Source organism: Pithys albifrons, chromosome 4, assembly GCF_047495875.1.
Source record: "Pithys albifrons albifrons isolate INPA30051 chromosome 4, PitAlb_v1, whole genome shotgun sequence".
NCBI classification, from domain to species: Eukaryota; Metazoa; Chordata; class Aves; order Passeriformes; family Thamnophilidae; genus Pithys; species Pithys albifrons.
In genome coordinates, this window is record NC_092461.1 from 3,664,694 (window position 1) to 3,680,593 (window position 15,900).

The window sequence follows — 15,900 nt, forward strand, 5'->3', positions numbered from 1 at the left end:
AACTCGGATTCAAGACAGGGGGGAGAGGGAGGAGAGAGCAACACCATTCAAACTTCACTGATATATAAGGGACAGTGTATCTTACCCTGCAGAAAAACACCACCCCTTCCACAGCAGGTAGAGAAAAAAATAAATGCAGGAAGACAGAGCCTGTCCATGGAAATAAGTGTTTGTCCTGCTGTTGGAAATGCTTTTAGTTTGTTACTTATGCAAGCCCTATTCTATTCAGAGGCTGGTGCTTTATGACTAAGGGGGAAAAGTGAAACCTGTGGCATTTTTCAGCTTTAGACATCTGGGGATATGTAATTGCATATGATCCTCTCCCAGCTGCAGTGGCCTGATGTGGATGTCAGAACAGCAGGGTATGCTGTGGGTTTGAACTCTCCTTGCTGAGTATTTCTGATTTCTAGAAACAGTGACTGGAGCTCTACACATGAAAGGGGCAGTTGGGTTTAGTCCTCCTGTCAAGTCCAGCTTAGAAACCCATCTCCCTTTGCTCCAGCTCAGGAGGGGTGGGCAGTGCTGGGGTTCAGGGCAGAAGTGCCTCTGAAACATTTACAGCACAGAAATGCAGGTCTCTGTTCCAGCTGAGGGAAGAAATTACATTTCAGTCATATGACATATAAAGCCCAGCCCCAGATGAACAAGCATTTCCTCTGATTTTACCGGAATAATGTCTGTTCTCCAGAAAATTCTTTAATTGCTACAGAAGTGGAAACCCCCCAGTTACTCATTTATAACTGGGTGTAACTTTTCCTCTTCAGTTAGAACAGTGGTGAATGTTTGTAACATTAACTTTTTTTTCCCTTATAGCACTATAAAAAAATTACCTGCACTCAGCTGACAACACTGATAAGCTGCTCCAAGCTTCAGTCTACAGTAAAATGCTCCTTTGTAAGAGGAGACCTGACTTAAGAGGCTCTAAAATCAGTGATACTGAGAAAGCAGAGGTTGAAGAAAGCACAGGACATTGCTCAGGTCGAGGTAACCACCTCATAAAGTTAAATCTGCTGCTGCCTTTATGGAGAGTTAAAATTGCCAGGTAATATTTCGCAGTTTTTATTGATGGCATTTATCCCATGGTTTAACATGTTAATTATACTGTAATAAACATGGCTTTAATATTAAACTTTCCTTATTATCCAAAGTCACCACAGTCCATTTCAGTAAATATAAAAATATATACTTAATACTTTGTACAATACTGGTTTTTGGTCCAAACAAAAATGGATCAGAAAAGCCAATAAACTTACTTTAAGAATTCCCAATTTTAAAGATTTTCTAAATGGATTTAGGCAACTTTGAATAATGGGATTTACATAAAATCTGAGACAATACTAAACAAAAATGGCCGTAACACACAAAATTAAAATTTCCATTTCACAGATTTGTTATGCCAAAAAAGTACATAGAGAAACAAAATTGTATTTACAGATGTTTCATAATAAAATAACAAGGCGAGACAGGTGATAAAGGGCTGTAAGAATGAAAATATAGAAATAGCATATAATTATTAAATGAAGAACTACAGATCTAACAAGTCCTTAGCATGGATCATCCTTAAATCAGTCTTCCTCTATCAGAAAATTTTAGTGCACGATACACCCAAACTCACTCACTTCACACATACAGCGGCACAGACTCAGCATAGAAACCACTCGTTCTTCCCACACTCTCTGCTCTCTCCAGCCTCCCTCGCTGCCATGGATACACTGCCATGGATACACTGCCATGGATACACTGCCGAGGCCTCGGGAAGCGTCTGGTGCGGATGGAGAGGTATTGACAAGCCATTCGCTGGGCAGGCTCTGCTCAGGGTACAGCCACACCATGCCGAGTCAGTGAAAGAAGTAACTGGAGACTTTTGCTCGAGAACAGCCTTGTTGCCAACTTTACTTGCTACCGAAAAACAGGGAGAGGGAAAGGGAGGAGGAGAGGAAAGCTAAGTTTGATACTCCTTTAGGCAGATCTGACTTGTCATAAGCCAGCGTGAGGTACAATCCCAATAACTGAACAATTCAGGGTGGGAGCCGGACAATTCGGGGCAGCAGCTCAACAACTCAGTCAGGGTTCTTAGAAGCTCCACAATTCAGGGTAGTAGCTGCTTCCAATGGTTTGGATGTTTTACCAGTCAGGCGTTTACTTTCTACGTCTAACTGCAGTCTTTATCCTCCGAGTAGGAACTGAAGATCCAGAGGCAGAGAAAACATTTTTCCCATTAGTCCTATCAAAAGAAATTAGTAGTTCAGAGTTTAGGACAGTGTAGCTGAAAATTCAGTAGCAGCACTGAGCAGATATTCCAGAACAACTGTTTCATAGTCTTGTCTCACTAGTTACCAGCTGGCAACAAGCAGCAAATGATGAACAGGAGGAAGAGAGTTCCAGAAACCAGAACCAATTAAATCTCTCTTATTCAGAAGGTAATGGCTGGATAGAGGTTTTACCTCTCAAGAACAAGACAATCTCACATGTGCTGATGTGTGACAGTCCTGACAGCTAAGGCTGCTTTACAGACACCGTTGCTTAGTTAGCCAGTCAGGCTGATACAAGGAAGGTGCCAAATTTAGTTTCAAACTCCAAGGTTCATCTGAACACCTGATTTAACAGCAGTAGAGGCTGAACACTGTCCACTGATATTACCCGAAGCTCAAGGGAAATTCTGATACGGTCTCTTACCCCACTGGAAATGTCAGAGACTGGCTGAACGAAAATGCTGAAGTGCCAGAAGGCTGTGGAGCAGCTGCTGGTGCAGGACCTGCACCAAAAGTGAATACTCCTGCGGTATTCGGAAAGCTGAAATTAGAAGTACCGCTTCCAAAGTGGAATACAGGACCTAGAGAAATGGGGTGCAAGCAGAAGGGAGTAAGAAAGTTGAAGCTGGAGTTCATCCTTTCCAGCAAAATCCTCATGTTCCTCCCCAACATCTTTATAAAAAATTTTTTTCAGGTTGCTCAAGATGACAAAGTTGTGGGAGTGGCACCTAAAGTGCCAGATTACTACAGGAATCCATTCACTTCAACAGAAATTGGGGGATTCTTAAAGTAACACTGCTGGCACACTGACAGTGGACTGTTCACTCACTTCTGTTCCACCAGGAATTTTACACCTGTGCAAAGTGAAGTTTGCTAATAAAGTTTTAAATTGTAGCCTGGAATCATGTAGATATATATTCAAGTAAACTTTCTTGTGTTTACACAGTTGATGTAAAGGACTCCCTTTTCTTTAATGTGCTAACACAACACTCATCTTAAAAACCCCAAACATTCCTACCATCAAAGTCACTGATAAGCAACACAGACAACTCAGGGAGAAATTCACCTTTAAACTGCTGTCTGATGTATGAAAGACCAACTAAGTAACGTGGTGTGCCCACTAATCTGATGATTAGTACAAAAATATCAGTTGCTTTAGTGGAGGCTGTTTTGTAAAACTTCTGAGAGGAAACAAAGGAGGCTTTTCCCTTTCAAGTATTTGATGGGAAATCAAGTACATTCTGGCAGTGTTTTCCTTTTTGAATTATTACTAGTGTGGAACAGGTCATTTGAATTATAAGGATCCTTCTCTGACCTCTTCCCATTTTATACTTCATTAGTGAAAAGATCTTCTAATACATCTTAACTCATAAATTGCCTAAAAAAACACCCAAAACGATTCTGACCATATTTTATACAATGAAACCTATTAAAGTCAGATAACTAAGAACTACTCTAACAAATCCAAAAATAACAACTTTGCAGTGGTTCTGCCCTTCTGTTTTGCCCAAACTTACCAAGGAACACAGTTTTCAACACTTCCTTTTATAATCTCCAGGTTTCTCAAACAAATAAAGCCCAGGATTAGTGGTGGGGTTGCAGCCTCCGTGACTGCCAAGTTTCTGGTGGGGAAAGCTCCCTGTGCAGTGGGATGCCTGTGGCACATCTTGTCTCCAGAGTCAGGACTGAGACACAAAGGACACCCCTAGGCCTATTTTATGGAGGACAAGCCCTACATTTCAATACGTGCACAATGCCAAAGTCTTCTTTCTGTGTATGATTTAAGTGCACTTCATGAAAAAGAAAATGAAACAGGAGCCCCCAAGGAAAGGGATGGTGGGCACTCACCAGCACTGGGGGTACCGGAGCCAAAGCCTGGCTGTTGGTTTGCCTGCTGCCCGAACACGGAGGAGGACGGAGTGCTGCTCGACACGGAGCCGAAGGCAGAAGGCGCAGGGGCAGTGCCAGCTGGGAACAGGCCCGTGGACAGCGACCCAAAGCTGGGGGCACTGGGCTGGGCGGGCCCCGCGCCGGCACCGAACGCCGACGGCTGAGCCGCGCCGAAGGCCGGGCCGGCAGTGGGAGCCGCGGGCCCTGAGCCGAACAGGAACGAGGGCGACCCTGGGAACAGAACAGAGCAGGGATGTCAGGAGGTGCTGCTTCTCTCAAGAATGAATCTACTGGGTATTGTGTATTGTGTTCAGTTCTGGGCCCCTCAGTTGAGGAAAGAGATTGAGGGGCTGGAGCGGGGCCAGAGAAGAGCAACGAGGCTGGAGAAGGGACTGGAGCACAAGTGCTGTGGGGAGAGGCTGAGGGAGCTGGGGGTGTTTAGCCTGGAGAAGAGGAGGCTCAGAGGTGACCTCAGCACTGTCTGGAACTGCCTGAAGGGAAGTTCTGGCCAGGTGGGGGTTGGTCTCTTCTCCCAGGCAACCAACAGTAAGGACAAGAGGGCACAAGCTCTGCCAGGGGAAGTTTAGGTTGGATATCAGGAAGAAGTTCTTTACAGAGAGAGTGGTCAGGCATTCAATGGCCTGCCCAGAGAGGGGGTGGATTCTCCGACTCTGGAGGTTTTTAAGGTCAGACTGGACGTGGCACTGAGTGCCATGACCTGGTAATCAAAGTGGGGTTGGATTAAGAGTTGGACTTGATGATCTCATAAGTGTCTTCCAACCCAACTGAGTCCATGATTCTGTAACCAAAGGTTCTAAAATCCCAATTTCAAACTAATTGTGTGAGTTTACAAAACAAACACTGCATTGGCCACAACAGAAATGGCACCTTTTTTTTGTAAGCAACACCATGTTTATCAGTCAGACAAAATTAAATCTCAAACACACTGGTTGCCTCTTCATGTTCTACATCTGAATTCCCATCATAGTATATTTTAATCTGTATTTACTAAAAGCTGTTTCTGCCACACACAGAGAATATTTACTCAAAATGTATTTTTCAAACATGCAAATGCAGCTCCTGATTGATTAGGATAAGAAGGTGCATCTCTTCTTGTCAGGAACTCCCCCCTCCCCTGTCCCAGGTATTCACCATTATCAACTTCTGGAGGTCAAATCAAGCTCGCAGTGATCTCTGTACTCAAAAATTTGGTTTAGCAGAGTTACTTCTCTACCTGTCATCTACAGACAGCCCAAATGTTGAGCTGCTTCAGCTCTGCATGGCCAGCAGAAATAGTGACACAAAGGTGACACTCAACTGACCAGTGACTCTGACTGTACATGGCACATCTCCCACGCTAAAGGGACATCTTAGCAGCACTATTAATGCAATTTAAGCAGCCCTCATGCAACAGGAAATACTCTCTATTGCACAATAATTTGGGATGGCTTTCTTCTCAAGATGAACACAGTAAAATAAAGGCTTCAGTGTTTGTGCAGATGTTTGAAATACCATGTCAACTACTAACAAAATGACACTAAAAGTTACTGATTGGTAAGAAGGTTAAATCAATCTGGTGGTTGTTATAATTTTTTTCATGCAGTGGGGTAGTAACATTAAACATGAAGAAACTCTGTATTTCTTACTGCTGTCTTCTCTAAATTGATAGATCATTAACAAACAAGATCCTCAAGTAAAAACAAGCCCTTATGTACCAGTGATTGCATTTAGAGGTACTGCATTTATATATACTTGTGAGGGAAGGACTTTGCAAATCTTGGCATTGTTTACAACAGTTGAGAGTTTTAGGTATGGGAAAGAAAAATTAGGAAAGCTGTAACACTGATTTCTAACTTTAAGCACTGGACTGATAGCAAGAAGAAATTAACATTCATTCTCATGGGGAAAAGCTACAAATACAAATACAGGCTGTGAAAAGAATGAGCCCAAATTCATATTGATGAATAAAAATACTCGCTATTTTTCTCCACTTCCACGCACTTGGCCTGCACAATTTCCAAAGTAAAATATTCATGAAACAGTCTCTCCTCAGTTCATTATGTAATGGCAAAAATTGGAAAAGGAGAAAAGCATCTATTTAAAATGTACCTGTTGCAGTTGATGTGGTTGTGGCTCCAAAAGTAAAGCCTGAATTTGCTGCACTGGTGCTGCTCTCTGCTGACCCGAACAGGAACGGGGTCAGAGTCGAGCCAGTGCTGGAAGATGTGGTGGCTGGTTTGTTTTCTTGAGAGAAGCCAAATGAGTGAGATGTTGCAGATTCTGCAGGATTGCCAAAAACAGAGCTGGTCACAGTGTTGCTGGGTTGTCCAAACACAAAGGGAGTGGGAACTGGCTGAGGGTTGGAGGAGGAGAGGGCGCTGCCAAACACGCTGCTGCTGTTGGCTGAGGTGGTGGGAACAGCTGCACTGGAGGAACTGGAGCTCAAGAAGCTGAAAGATGCTCCTTGATCTGAAAGGAAGAAACACAGTTACTGAGTCACACAAATGGAATTTAACAACCAAGAATTTTTCACACAGTGATCATCATTGAAGAACTTGGTCCTCCACTGCAGACTTCCAACAAATCAGAGGAACACAAAAAACTGTGTAGTATCTATGAAGTGGTTTTGGTATCTTTGTAGCAGTAGAGAAACTGCAGTATTCTCTATAGCACAGCTGCAAGTACATGGAATTAATATAATCCCTCTCTCCTTCCCTTTCACTATAAAAAACACTGTATGAGGCCTCTATACTGCACCATGTTATGGACTTTATCACCAGCTGAGCTGCTGTTAGTGAGACAATACAACCTCTGTGCTTATACCTTATACAGCAAGAAGGTTCTTTAATGTGTGGTGAATCCTTTATGCAAACTTGGAGTTAAAACTCACATCTACGATGGAATTGCCACACAGCGTCTACACATCAACAACCAGAACCAAAGACAGGCTGCAGGTGGTGTATAAACCCCCCAGACTTTGCCCAGAGGTATCATTTGATAGACACAATCAGACAAGTGAAGGAAAAGATGTTTTTATTTACCAGAAGTACTGGTTTGTGCCCCAAATGCAAAGGATGGCTTTGCCTGCTGCTCACTCTCCTTCTCCGATGGTTTGCCAAAACTAAAATTGAAGGCAGGTTTTGCTGTGCTCTCCTCTTTGGTGTGCTCAGCTGGCCCAGAGGAAAAGAGAGGTTGTGCCTTTAGCTCTTCGCTGTCAGGTTTCTTTCCAAATGCTAATGGACCAGCAGAAGTGACAGAGTCCTGTTTCTCTTCTGCCCTTCCCAAAACGAACTGGGAGGCAGGTGCAGACTCCACACTGCCAAAAGAGAAGCCTCCCTTTGTTGAAACAGCTTCATCCTTTTTCTCATCTGACTTCTTAAATTGCAAAGCAGGCGATGCTGCCGCCTCCTTTTCTGCCACATTTCCAAAAGTGAAGCCACTGACTCCAGTCTTATTCTCATTGGTAGCTATGGAAGAAGCAGAACTTGTGCCAAACCCAAAACCTCCCAAAACTGGTTCCTCTTTCCTCTCCTGCTGTCCCAGACTCGTTGTTCCAAACTGAAATGTTGAAGGAGCCTGACTGCTTGTAGATGGAAGGCCAAAGGTAAAACTGTTACTATTACTTTCTTTTTTACTGTCTTCTGATTTAGAGTCTGAGGAAGAAACTCCAAACTTGAAGTTCCCTGAACCAGTAGGAAACTTAAATCCCCCAGTCACAGTGTTGGATGATGCGGATTCAGAGGCAATGCCGAACTTAAAGCTACTTTGTTCTCCAAATTTAAAATTTCCTGTGCTACCCAATGTTTGAGAAGATTCAGAGGATGATGACGGGACACCAAACGTAAACGATGGCGTTGCAGCATTTGTAGACACAGCAGCAGTACCAAAACCTGCAGAAAAATAAAGAATAGCATCAGGTTTGCCCTATGTTATACATACACACACTTATAAATAAGTAAGGAAACTCCAGATTTCCTCTCTGCACAGACCTGTCCTCAATGGTGCTCTGAGGAAAGCACAGCAATTCCTCTGGAAGGCTGTGCTTTCATTCTGAACCCCAAAGAACAACATGTAAGGCTTGTAAAGAGCAGTGTCTGAAACAACATCATCTTTTTCTGGGGAATGGGTGTGGAAACAGACACTTTATATAGACAATATCCCTAGATAAAAAATGGGCAATTTTGCTGTACCTCAAAGGAAAAATCACTGTACTTGGAAAAATAAATTGCACTGCACACCCTCATTCTTCTCATGAGGTATTACCTTTGAGCTCTGCTTTGGTGCCTGGCTTTGCATTTTCACAGGCTACACATTTTGTGGCTTCTGCTTTGTTTTGGACCAAGCAGACCTCACATTCCCAGCTTCCTTCAGGCTTCTTGAATTTGTCTAAATCCAGGAATCCTCCAGAAGAAGAAGAAAATGCAGAAGAAACACCACTACTGGTCACAGGCACTGAACTCCCTGAGAAAGAAGCAAGATTGTGAATCTTCCTGCTTAAATCAAAAAGTGAACACAAACCTTTTAGGAAACTCCAATGCTCACTAAATTGCAAAGCACACAGAAGCATAACAGCAAAAAAAAAAATCAAGCTACAAGTTAATTTCAGTCAAATCTGAGAATGCAAACAATAGAAACATCTGGATTTTTCTTTATAATCTATACATGAATTTAAGCACAAATTGAACCTGTGACATTTAAACAGCAATTGCATTCATAAAATACAGCAGCATAGCCTACCTCAGATGTAAATTACAGGTACTGCACTGAACTAGAGCTACTAAAAGAATTCCTGGTGACACAAGTAATTGGTAGTCAAAGTCAGCATCACTCAAGTTAACCAGCACTGTCAAGGGAAGCGAGGCTGAGAATTTCCTACAGTGATTCATCAGCAAGTCACAAATACAGGACACATTCAAAACTACACAGGCAGAAAATGAAAAAAAAAAAAGGCAGGAACTCAAAGCTTCTAAACCCACAACTCTGGGCTCACTACACAAGCTACACTGTCTTAAAGGGCAGCAAAACAGGCTGCTGAGGCCTGAGCAACAATGATCTTCTGATCATTTGTGCACTATCAAGTCCATCTTACATTTTTTTTTCCCCTCAGGATGTATTTGAAAGGGGTTTTTTACATTAGATGATGCCAGGAGCCAATGAAAGTTAACACTAAAATAATTATTTGTGCTTTATAAAAGAATAAATTCACTCAAAATCAATTCCAATCACATATAATGGGAAACAACCCAGAAGTGTCCTGAAGAAGGTGCTCACCTGCCCAGAGTCTGTAAGGACCTTGACCTCCTCAAACAAGGTCTCATGTTCTGGAGGGGCCACCACAGTCTGCATAGGCAGAGCTGAACAAATGGGTTTGGTTTAGCCTAAGACAACTAGTTAAAAACTACACTGTCTTAGAATCTGGCTCCACATCTCTGCTCAATGACACACAAATGCTGACTGGAGACATTTTCAGCCATATTGTGCAAATACTGTTCCTACTTAGAAAAAAAAACAACCAGACCCCAACAAACCCAATAGTTTTTAATTCTTTCTATGGAGATCACATTTTTCCCTAATGAAAATGAGTCCATAGGCTCAAAGTTAATTAAGGCATCTATTTTAGTCATCTTTCCTCACCACCTGCAAACCAGGGTGTATTTGCTTCAGTTCAGCTCTGCACTAACACCTTTCACAATCAGTTCAACTCATGTGACAGGCTGGAACCTGGGCTGAGACCTCCAAAGTGCCTGCAGACATTCACTAATCCATCCTCTCTGTCACCCAGACATGCTGCTGAAAACATTTTTTATATGCAACAGATTTTATTCTGTACAAAACCAACAGAGATTGAGAGTCAAACAACTGAGAGAACAAACCTGGTTTCTCGGACTGACAAGCTACACATTTGCTGTCTTCTGCCTTATTGGATACAAGGCACACTGAACAGTTCCAAGAGCCTTTTGGCTGTTTGAATTTGTCTCCAAATCCCAGAGTGACTGTCGTGCCAGTGCTGCTGGAGGAGGGTGTTGCTGTCACCGAGCTGTCTGTGGCCACTGGCATGGTCAGGGCAGGCAGCACTCCCGTGCCAGGCTTGGGGGTCTCACATGCTACACATTTTGTAGCTTCAGGTTTGTTCTGTACCATGCAGGTGTCACAATCCCACGTGTTGGGGGCTGGTTTGAATTTGTCTTCCAAGCCCAGTGGCCCTGGTGCTGCAGGGGCTGCTGTTGCCTTGGAGGAGACACACTGAGTGACACTCACGGTCTGCTTTGTGCTCTCAGCAGGGGACACTTTAGCAGCTTCACAGGTCACACATTTGCCATCTGTGGGTTTGTTCTGCAGACACGAGTCGTGGCTGTCAGACTGCCAAAAGGAGGATGTTTGTTTGGAGGGGTCTTTGCCTGCAGAAAAACTACTTATTGCAGGCCTTGTGTAGACCACTGTGCTTGTGACTGGCTGTGCAGATGAACAGGAGGGTGTTTTCCCAGACATAAAGCCTAGTTGATAAAATAAAACAAAAAAAAAGGAGAGATCTTACTGATAAAGCAATTCCTTGGCTGCATGTAAGTTGCTTAGAATACAAGACAGCATAAATTAAACCAGGAGTCAATGGTTACAGCATAAATTCAAACCAAGTGTCAATGGTTTCAGCATAAATTCAAACCAAGAGTCAATGGTTACAGCATATAAATTCAAACCAAGAGTCAATGGTTGTTACAACTACACATTCCAACTAAACTGCAAGAGGAAGTCCCTGGAAATCTTATCTAAAGGGATGAAATTTCATATGCTGTGCTGGGACACAACAGAACATTTATTTAAAGGTTGATTTAACTCTTCAGTTCCAAGAAGTTTTAAATACAAACCTGATATGTATCTATCACTACACAGGTTGACACAAGTGTGAACAAACAGAACTGAAAGCTGACTGGCATGGACTACAAATAATCCAATTTCATTTCAGGACATCATGCCCAATGGAATCAAATTTCTAAAGCTATTTCTGCCATAGGAGATGACCCACATTTCCTCTGGTAGTTGGCACTTGGAGCAGCAATCCCCATGGTATTCCCCCACAAATAATGAATAATAGTTAAGTAATAAAAATGAGGACAACCAACCAATTTTTATCTATAATGTTTGTTCAAAATGCACTGGACAACTCCTTATTTAAAGGTGCCAACTTTTCAGAAAACAAGAGCCACCACTATGGAAACACAAATAAAAATCCATAGATATCAGCACAGGTTACTTGCAATGTATTTTTAAAAGGAGTTCATTATCTCACCAGGGCTTTTTAGAATGTCTAACACACTTCCTTCCTTTAAGAACTTAGCAGGTTTGCAGAGGCCATCATACTCTTCCTCCTCTTCCTTCTTATTGCTGGTGCTGTTTACAGTGGCACTACCTTTAAAAATCAAACAGAACCCACCTTTCAGGAAGAAATCCACTTAGAATATTTTCACAAGAATTCCCACGTTTCATTCTTTGTACAGAATAATCTCCAAAATTCTACTTGTTTACAACAGTCTAAAGTAACAATCTGGTTAAAAGCAGACCTGCCACTGAAAACACACTTTGTCAGGAATTTGTCACATGCCTAGAAATGATACATTACCTATTTAATATATAAAAAAAGAGCATCAGCACTTTGGATTTGAAATGCTACAAATTTCTGTTACCTGGACTGTGCAAGGATGTCACTGGGGCATCAATGGATCCAGAAAGCTCTGCTGACTTTACAACAGGAACACTAAATGTAAACTTCATCTGCTATGGAAAAGAGAGATTTTTTTTTTTTAGATTCTAAGAAATTGTCATGAAGTTTCACACAAATAATAACCTGAAATCCAGTCTTTAAACTTTTGGTGCATGTTGGAGGACAAATTACAAGTCACAAATGTATTTAATTGTTTTCTCCTTACCAGGGCCAATTCTGCTTTATTGCTCTGCATTATTCTACTCAAGCTTTGAGAAAACATTGAGTTCCATTTGTGTTACTTACAGACAATGGAGGTAGCACTTCCACCTCAGTAGATTTCACAATTGGAGATGAAAACACAAAGGTAGGACTGCCAACATTACTTGCTGGTTGTACCTGTATTTTTAAAAGAATTAAGGTTTGTAGCTAAAAGAAAAACATCCAGGTGAAACAACAGCAGCTACTTGAATTCATCACCTACCAGTGAAGTTGGGAAATCTGATGTTTCCAAAGAGTTATAATAGAAGAAAATGAAGCTTGCAAGGGAGTGTATAAAACCTTTATGCCTCCCTCCCCCTCTCACAATCTGAACACAACCCAGATTTATTCCACAGGTTACACACTCACGTTGGTTGGTTTCATGAGCACCCCAGAAAAAGCCAACACCCTGCAAAGCAGCTGTATCCCCATTCTGACAGAGCATTCCCAACATCCCCCCAAGCTGTACCTTGTTCCCCACTGCCTTGGCAGCAGTGCTGGGTGAGGATGACACGGCACTGCTGGCGGGGAAGCTGAAGTTGAAGGAGGGCAGAGATGCTGTGCTGATGGGCAGGGGCACCTCGGGCAGTGCTGCTGGCTCCACCTCCTAGGGGCAGATTGGAATGGTTGGCAAGTTCATTTTTGCTTTAAAACAAGTACATTTTACTTTATCACTGTCTTTAGAAAAGCTGTAGATCTTAATCTTTTTCTTTCTTGAGACACACTCTCTTCCTACCCTACCCCACCCTTAGTTTTTAACCAAGTTAAATATAACAGATTTAATCCAGGTTTTCAAATGGAGTCCAAATCTCCCCACATGAATTTTACTCATGGCAGGCCTGTTTCCATGCAAACTACATTCACCATCTGTCCAGTAAGGATGCTGAAAGTTAGCTCCAAATTGTTACCTGTGCAGAACAGAGAGGGGCACAGAGTTTTCTGTACTTTATTTATTAAAGATCTAGAGAGACATAACCACTTTATGATCCCCTTATCTCCTTAATTAAGAGTAACAACTTCATGGCAAATAAGAAAGTGTTCCTCTTGCAAAATTAGGCAGGACAGGTGCCAAAGTCTCTGAAGTCACTACTGCAATGAACTTGGAAAAAATAATGTTTAAAGAAATGTGTGTGTTCCTTCAGGTACCAAAAACCTCAATGCAAACCAAAGCACAGAATGCCAAAAAAAGGCCTGATGAGCAGCACAGAACATCATACTCCAGTAAATCTCATCTCTATCAGGATGCAAAATTTAAAACTCAGAAATCAGTGTAACCTTAAGAACTTCTGATCTTACTCTTGTCTTTTAAACTATTTGATTACCAAGATTAATTAGTTAGGGTTCAAATGGGAATAGCCAATCTAATCACAGTCTGCACAGCAGTACCAAGACCCACCCAGAAGTGACCAAGCAGAGATGTGTGTTGCTACTACAGAAATTTTATGTACCCTACAGCTCACATATTTCAGAGATTTGATCTGAAGACTCTCTCACACCTTGATATTGAGACCATTTCTGTTACAGAAACATTCTCCAGTATCTGCTACTTCTTCATTTTGCATCAGCCACAAGACTCATTCAAACTTTTTCTATTTAAGCCCCACCAGTAGGCAGCTTATACAACAAGTCAATGAAGAAAATAACCTTTTGGATGGCAATGACCATTATTTCATTAAATGAACTTCTTCCATTAAAACAAGAAATAAAATCCCTCTCACAGCAACTCTTAAGTGCCAAAAACTGTGCAGGACCATCAGCAGACATGCAGAACACTGTCGTGTTTCAGGTTCTACACAACTTAAATAGGAAATAACAGAATAACCAAACTTTCTTTTTTCACTTGGCACTTGTTTCAAACATCATTCCTTTAGGAAAACTCTACAAACTTTCAATCATTCAGCTGCTAATGAGAAACTCCATAGTATGAGGCAGATCCAACGTAACACAACCACAGATTTAAAGAATACAAACCCAAAGCTGAGGCAATTTGAGCAGGTCACTAAACTGGAGCCAGCAAAACACCCACAGAACTGAAGTGGCATTATTACAAATGAAAGTGGTGTGCTTAGCCAGTTATTTCAGCAATGTCAGAGAAATCAGTTCCCCCCAGAGAGCCTTATTACCAGCTGGTGTTTCTGTGCAGCTTTGGACGTGGAGTGTCGCTCCCTCTCCCTCCTCATCTTGCCACAGGTACTCTCCATCCTCCCTCCTGGAGACAGGCCATTGGATGCAGGAGCTTCAGGTTTGGGGTAGGACAAACTGCTGGCACAGAACAACAACACACAGGTTAAGGAAGGGGGATAAAAGGAACAAGAAAACCCCCACAACAACAACAAACAAGCAAACAAAAAAAAAGGTGGGTGGAAGAGGGGGGGAAATCAACTTGTCAACAGGTTCACACCATTATAGCCACCATTAATCCTAGAACTGCCACCTTCTAATTGGAACCAAAAAACTGTCCCAGAAGTTGCTACGAGCTGGTAAATGGCTGGTGTTCTAAAGAGCAAAAGCTGAGTAAGAGCAGAAAAGGGAAGGAAATACGTAAGGAACAGTCACAACATCCATAAGGGAATGATGACTAAGCCAGAGGACCCGAAATAGAAGAACTGATTTAGATTGCTATTTTCTAATGTTTGCTTTTAATAGTCCAGACAGTAGAAATTTGGACTGTCAGCTCTCTGATAGTGTGATGAGCATTATCTTGGAAGGGATATAAAGAATAACTAAAAATATTTGGGAAGGGGGGACAGGGAAATGAGTGAGTGTGTGTGTGAGCACATGAATGCTGCCAACAGCTCTTATGGATAGAGAGACTTCAACTTTTGTGGCCACAGAATATGCCAAAAGCTTCATGAGCAGCTCTGGCTTTCCTGTGGCCTCAGCAGAAGCAGCAGAGGTGTTTGGGTGTGCCAACATTCCAGAAGTCTTTTCAGACATGAACACAGAGATCCCTTTTGTAAGACATACAAAGGCATTTCTCTGTTCACTACAAAAGCCTTGAGCCAAACCAGAGAGACTTCCTAATACAAGTGGGAAAAGAAACAAACAAACTCCACCAAAAAACAAAACACACACTTCCCACCACCAAAAAAGAACCAACCCATGCCACATCCCAAAATAGAAGGGAACTAGGGAAAAACAACAGTGAAATGGGATCAAAATGAAGTATCCCTGGAAAAAAATCACCATATCAGGCTCATCCAAGCAGTCAGGCATTACAAAAGTACATTTGATGACACTGGAAGACACCAGGTCAGGTTTCCAGAAGACTGAGGAAAAGAATTGGACTAAAGCTGTCAGATCCTTGCAAACTTAGCACTGTAACCACTGAGAGGAAGCCAGATCCTTAAGGCCATATGCTCAAACTTTTCTCTAATCCAAACCGACAATCAATGTGAATCCTGAAAAAAATCTTATGTCAAAATACATCTTTATCCAGACAATTATAGCATGGCTATGATAGCCCATATTCCTCTTCTCTGTTAACACCTGTCAGCTCCTAAGGGGAAAGACAATGTTCTGTCTACAAGAAAGACCAACCTACAGTTCTGACACAGGTTTAAAAACTGAACAGCCTTTGGCAGACTGGACAGGGGTGCACCAAAGGGACTCTGGCCCTTATCAGGGTGTGTTCCTGCTCCAGAACACAACAAACAACAGAAACTGGCTTTATAAAAGAACTGAAATGAAGAGGACCATCTACTCTAAAGTCAAAAGTAGAACACACAGCAGTAAAACTTGTTAACCAAATAAAAAGCAGTGTCAGTTTTCTGGATCTCCCTCCTACATGGAGAAAGGAAT

The 15,900-nt window shown here is 42.2% G+C and overlaps 1 protein-coding gene across 3 annotated transcripts in view; it reads right to left on the reverse strand.

The window, feature by feature from the left end:
* Positions 1-980: 980 nt before the first annotated feature.
* NUP153 (nucleoporin 153) overlaps positions 981-15,900 on the reverse strand; it is a 43,724-nt gene continuing 28,804 nt past the window's right edge. The window contains exons 11-22 of one of the 3 annotated variants that reach the window (XM_071553232.1): positions 14,223-14,358; positions 12,569-12,706; positions 12,145-12,237; positions 11,822-11,912; positions 11,428-11,547; positions 10,016-10,636; positions 8,406-8,603; positions 7,184-8,032; positions 6,252-6,611; positions 4,101-4,373; positions 2,677-2,833; positions 981-2,224 (exon numbers count right to left, since the gene is read on the reverse strand). In XM_071553232.1, coding sequence (XP_071409333.1) covers positions 2,140-2,224; positions 2,677-2,833; positions 4,101-4,373; positions 6,252-6,611; positions 7,184-8,032; positions 8,406-8,603; positions 10,016-10,636; positions 11,428-11,547; positions 11,822-11,912; positions 12,145-12,237; positions 12,569-12,706; positions 14,223-14,358 — 3,121 coding nt within the window. In that variant the 3' untranslated portion in view covers positions 981-2,139. Of the gene's footprint in view, positions 2,225-2,676; positions 2,834-4,100; positions 4,374-6,251; positions 6,612-7,183; positions 8,033-8,405; positions 8,604-10,015; positions 10,637-11,427; positions 11,548-11,821; positions 11,913-12,144; positions 12,238-12,568; positions 12,707-14,222; positions 14,362-15,900 lie in introns of all 3 variants that reach the window. The other 2 variants (XM_071553234.1, XM_071553231.1) reach the window with 2 other exon arrangements.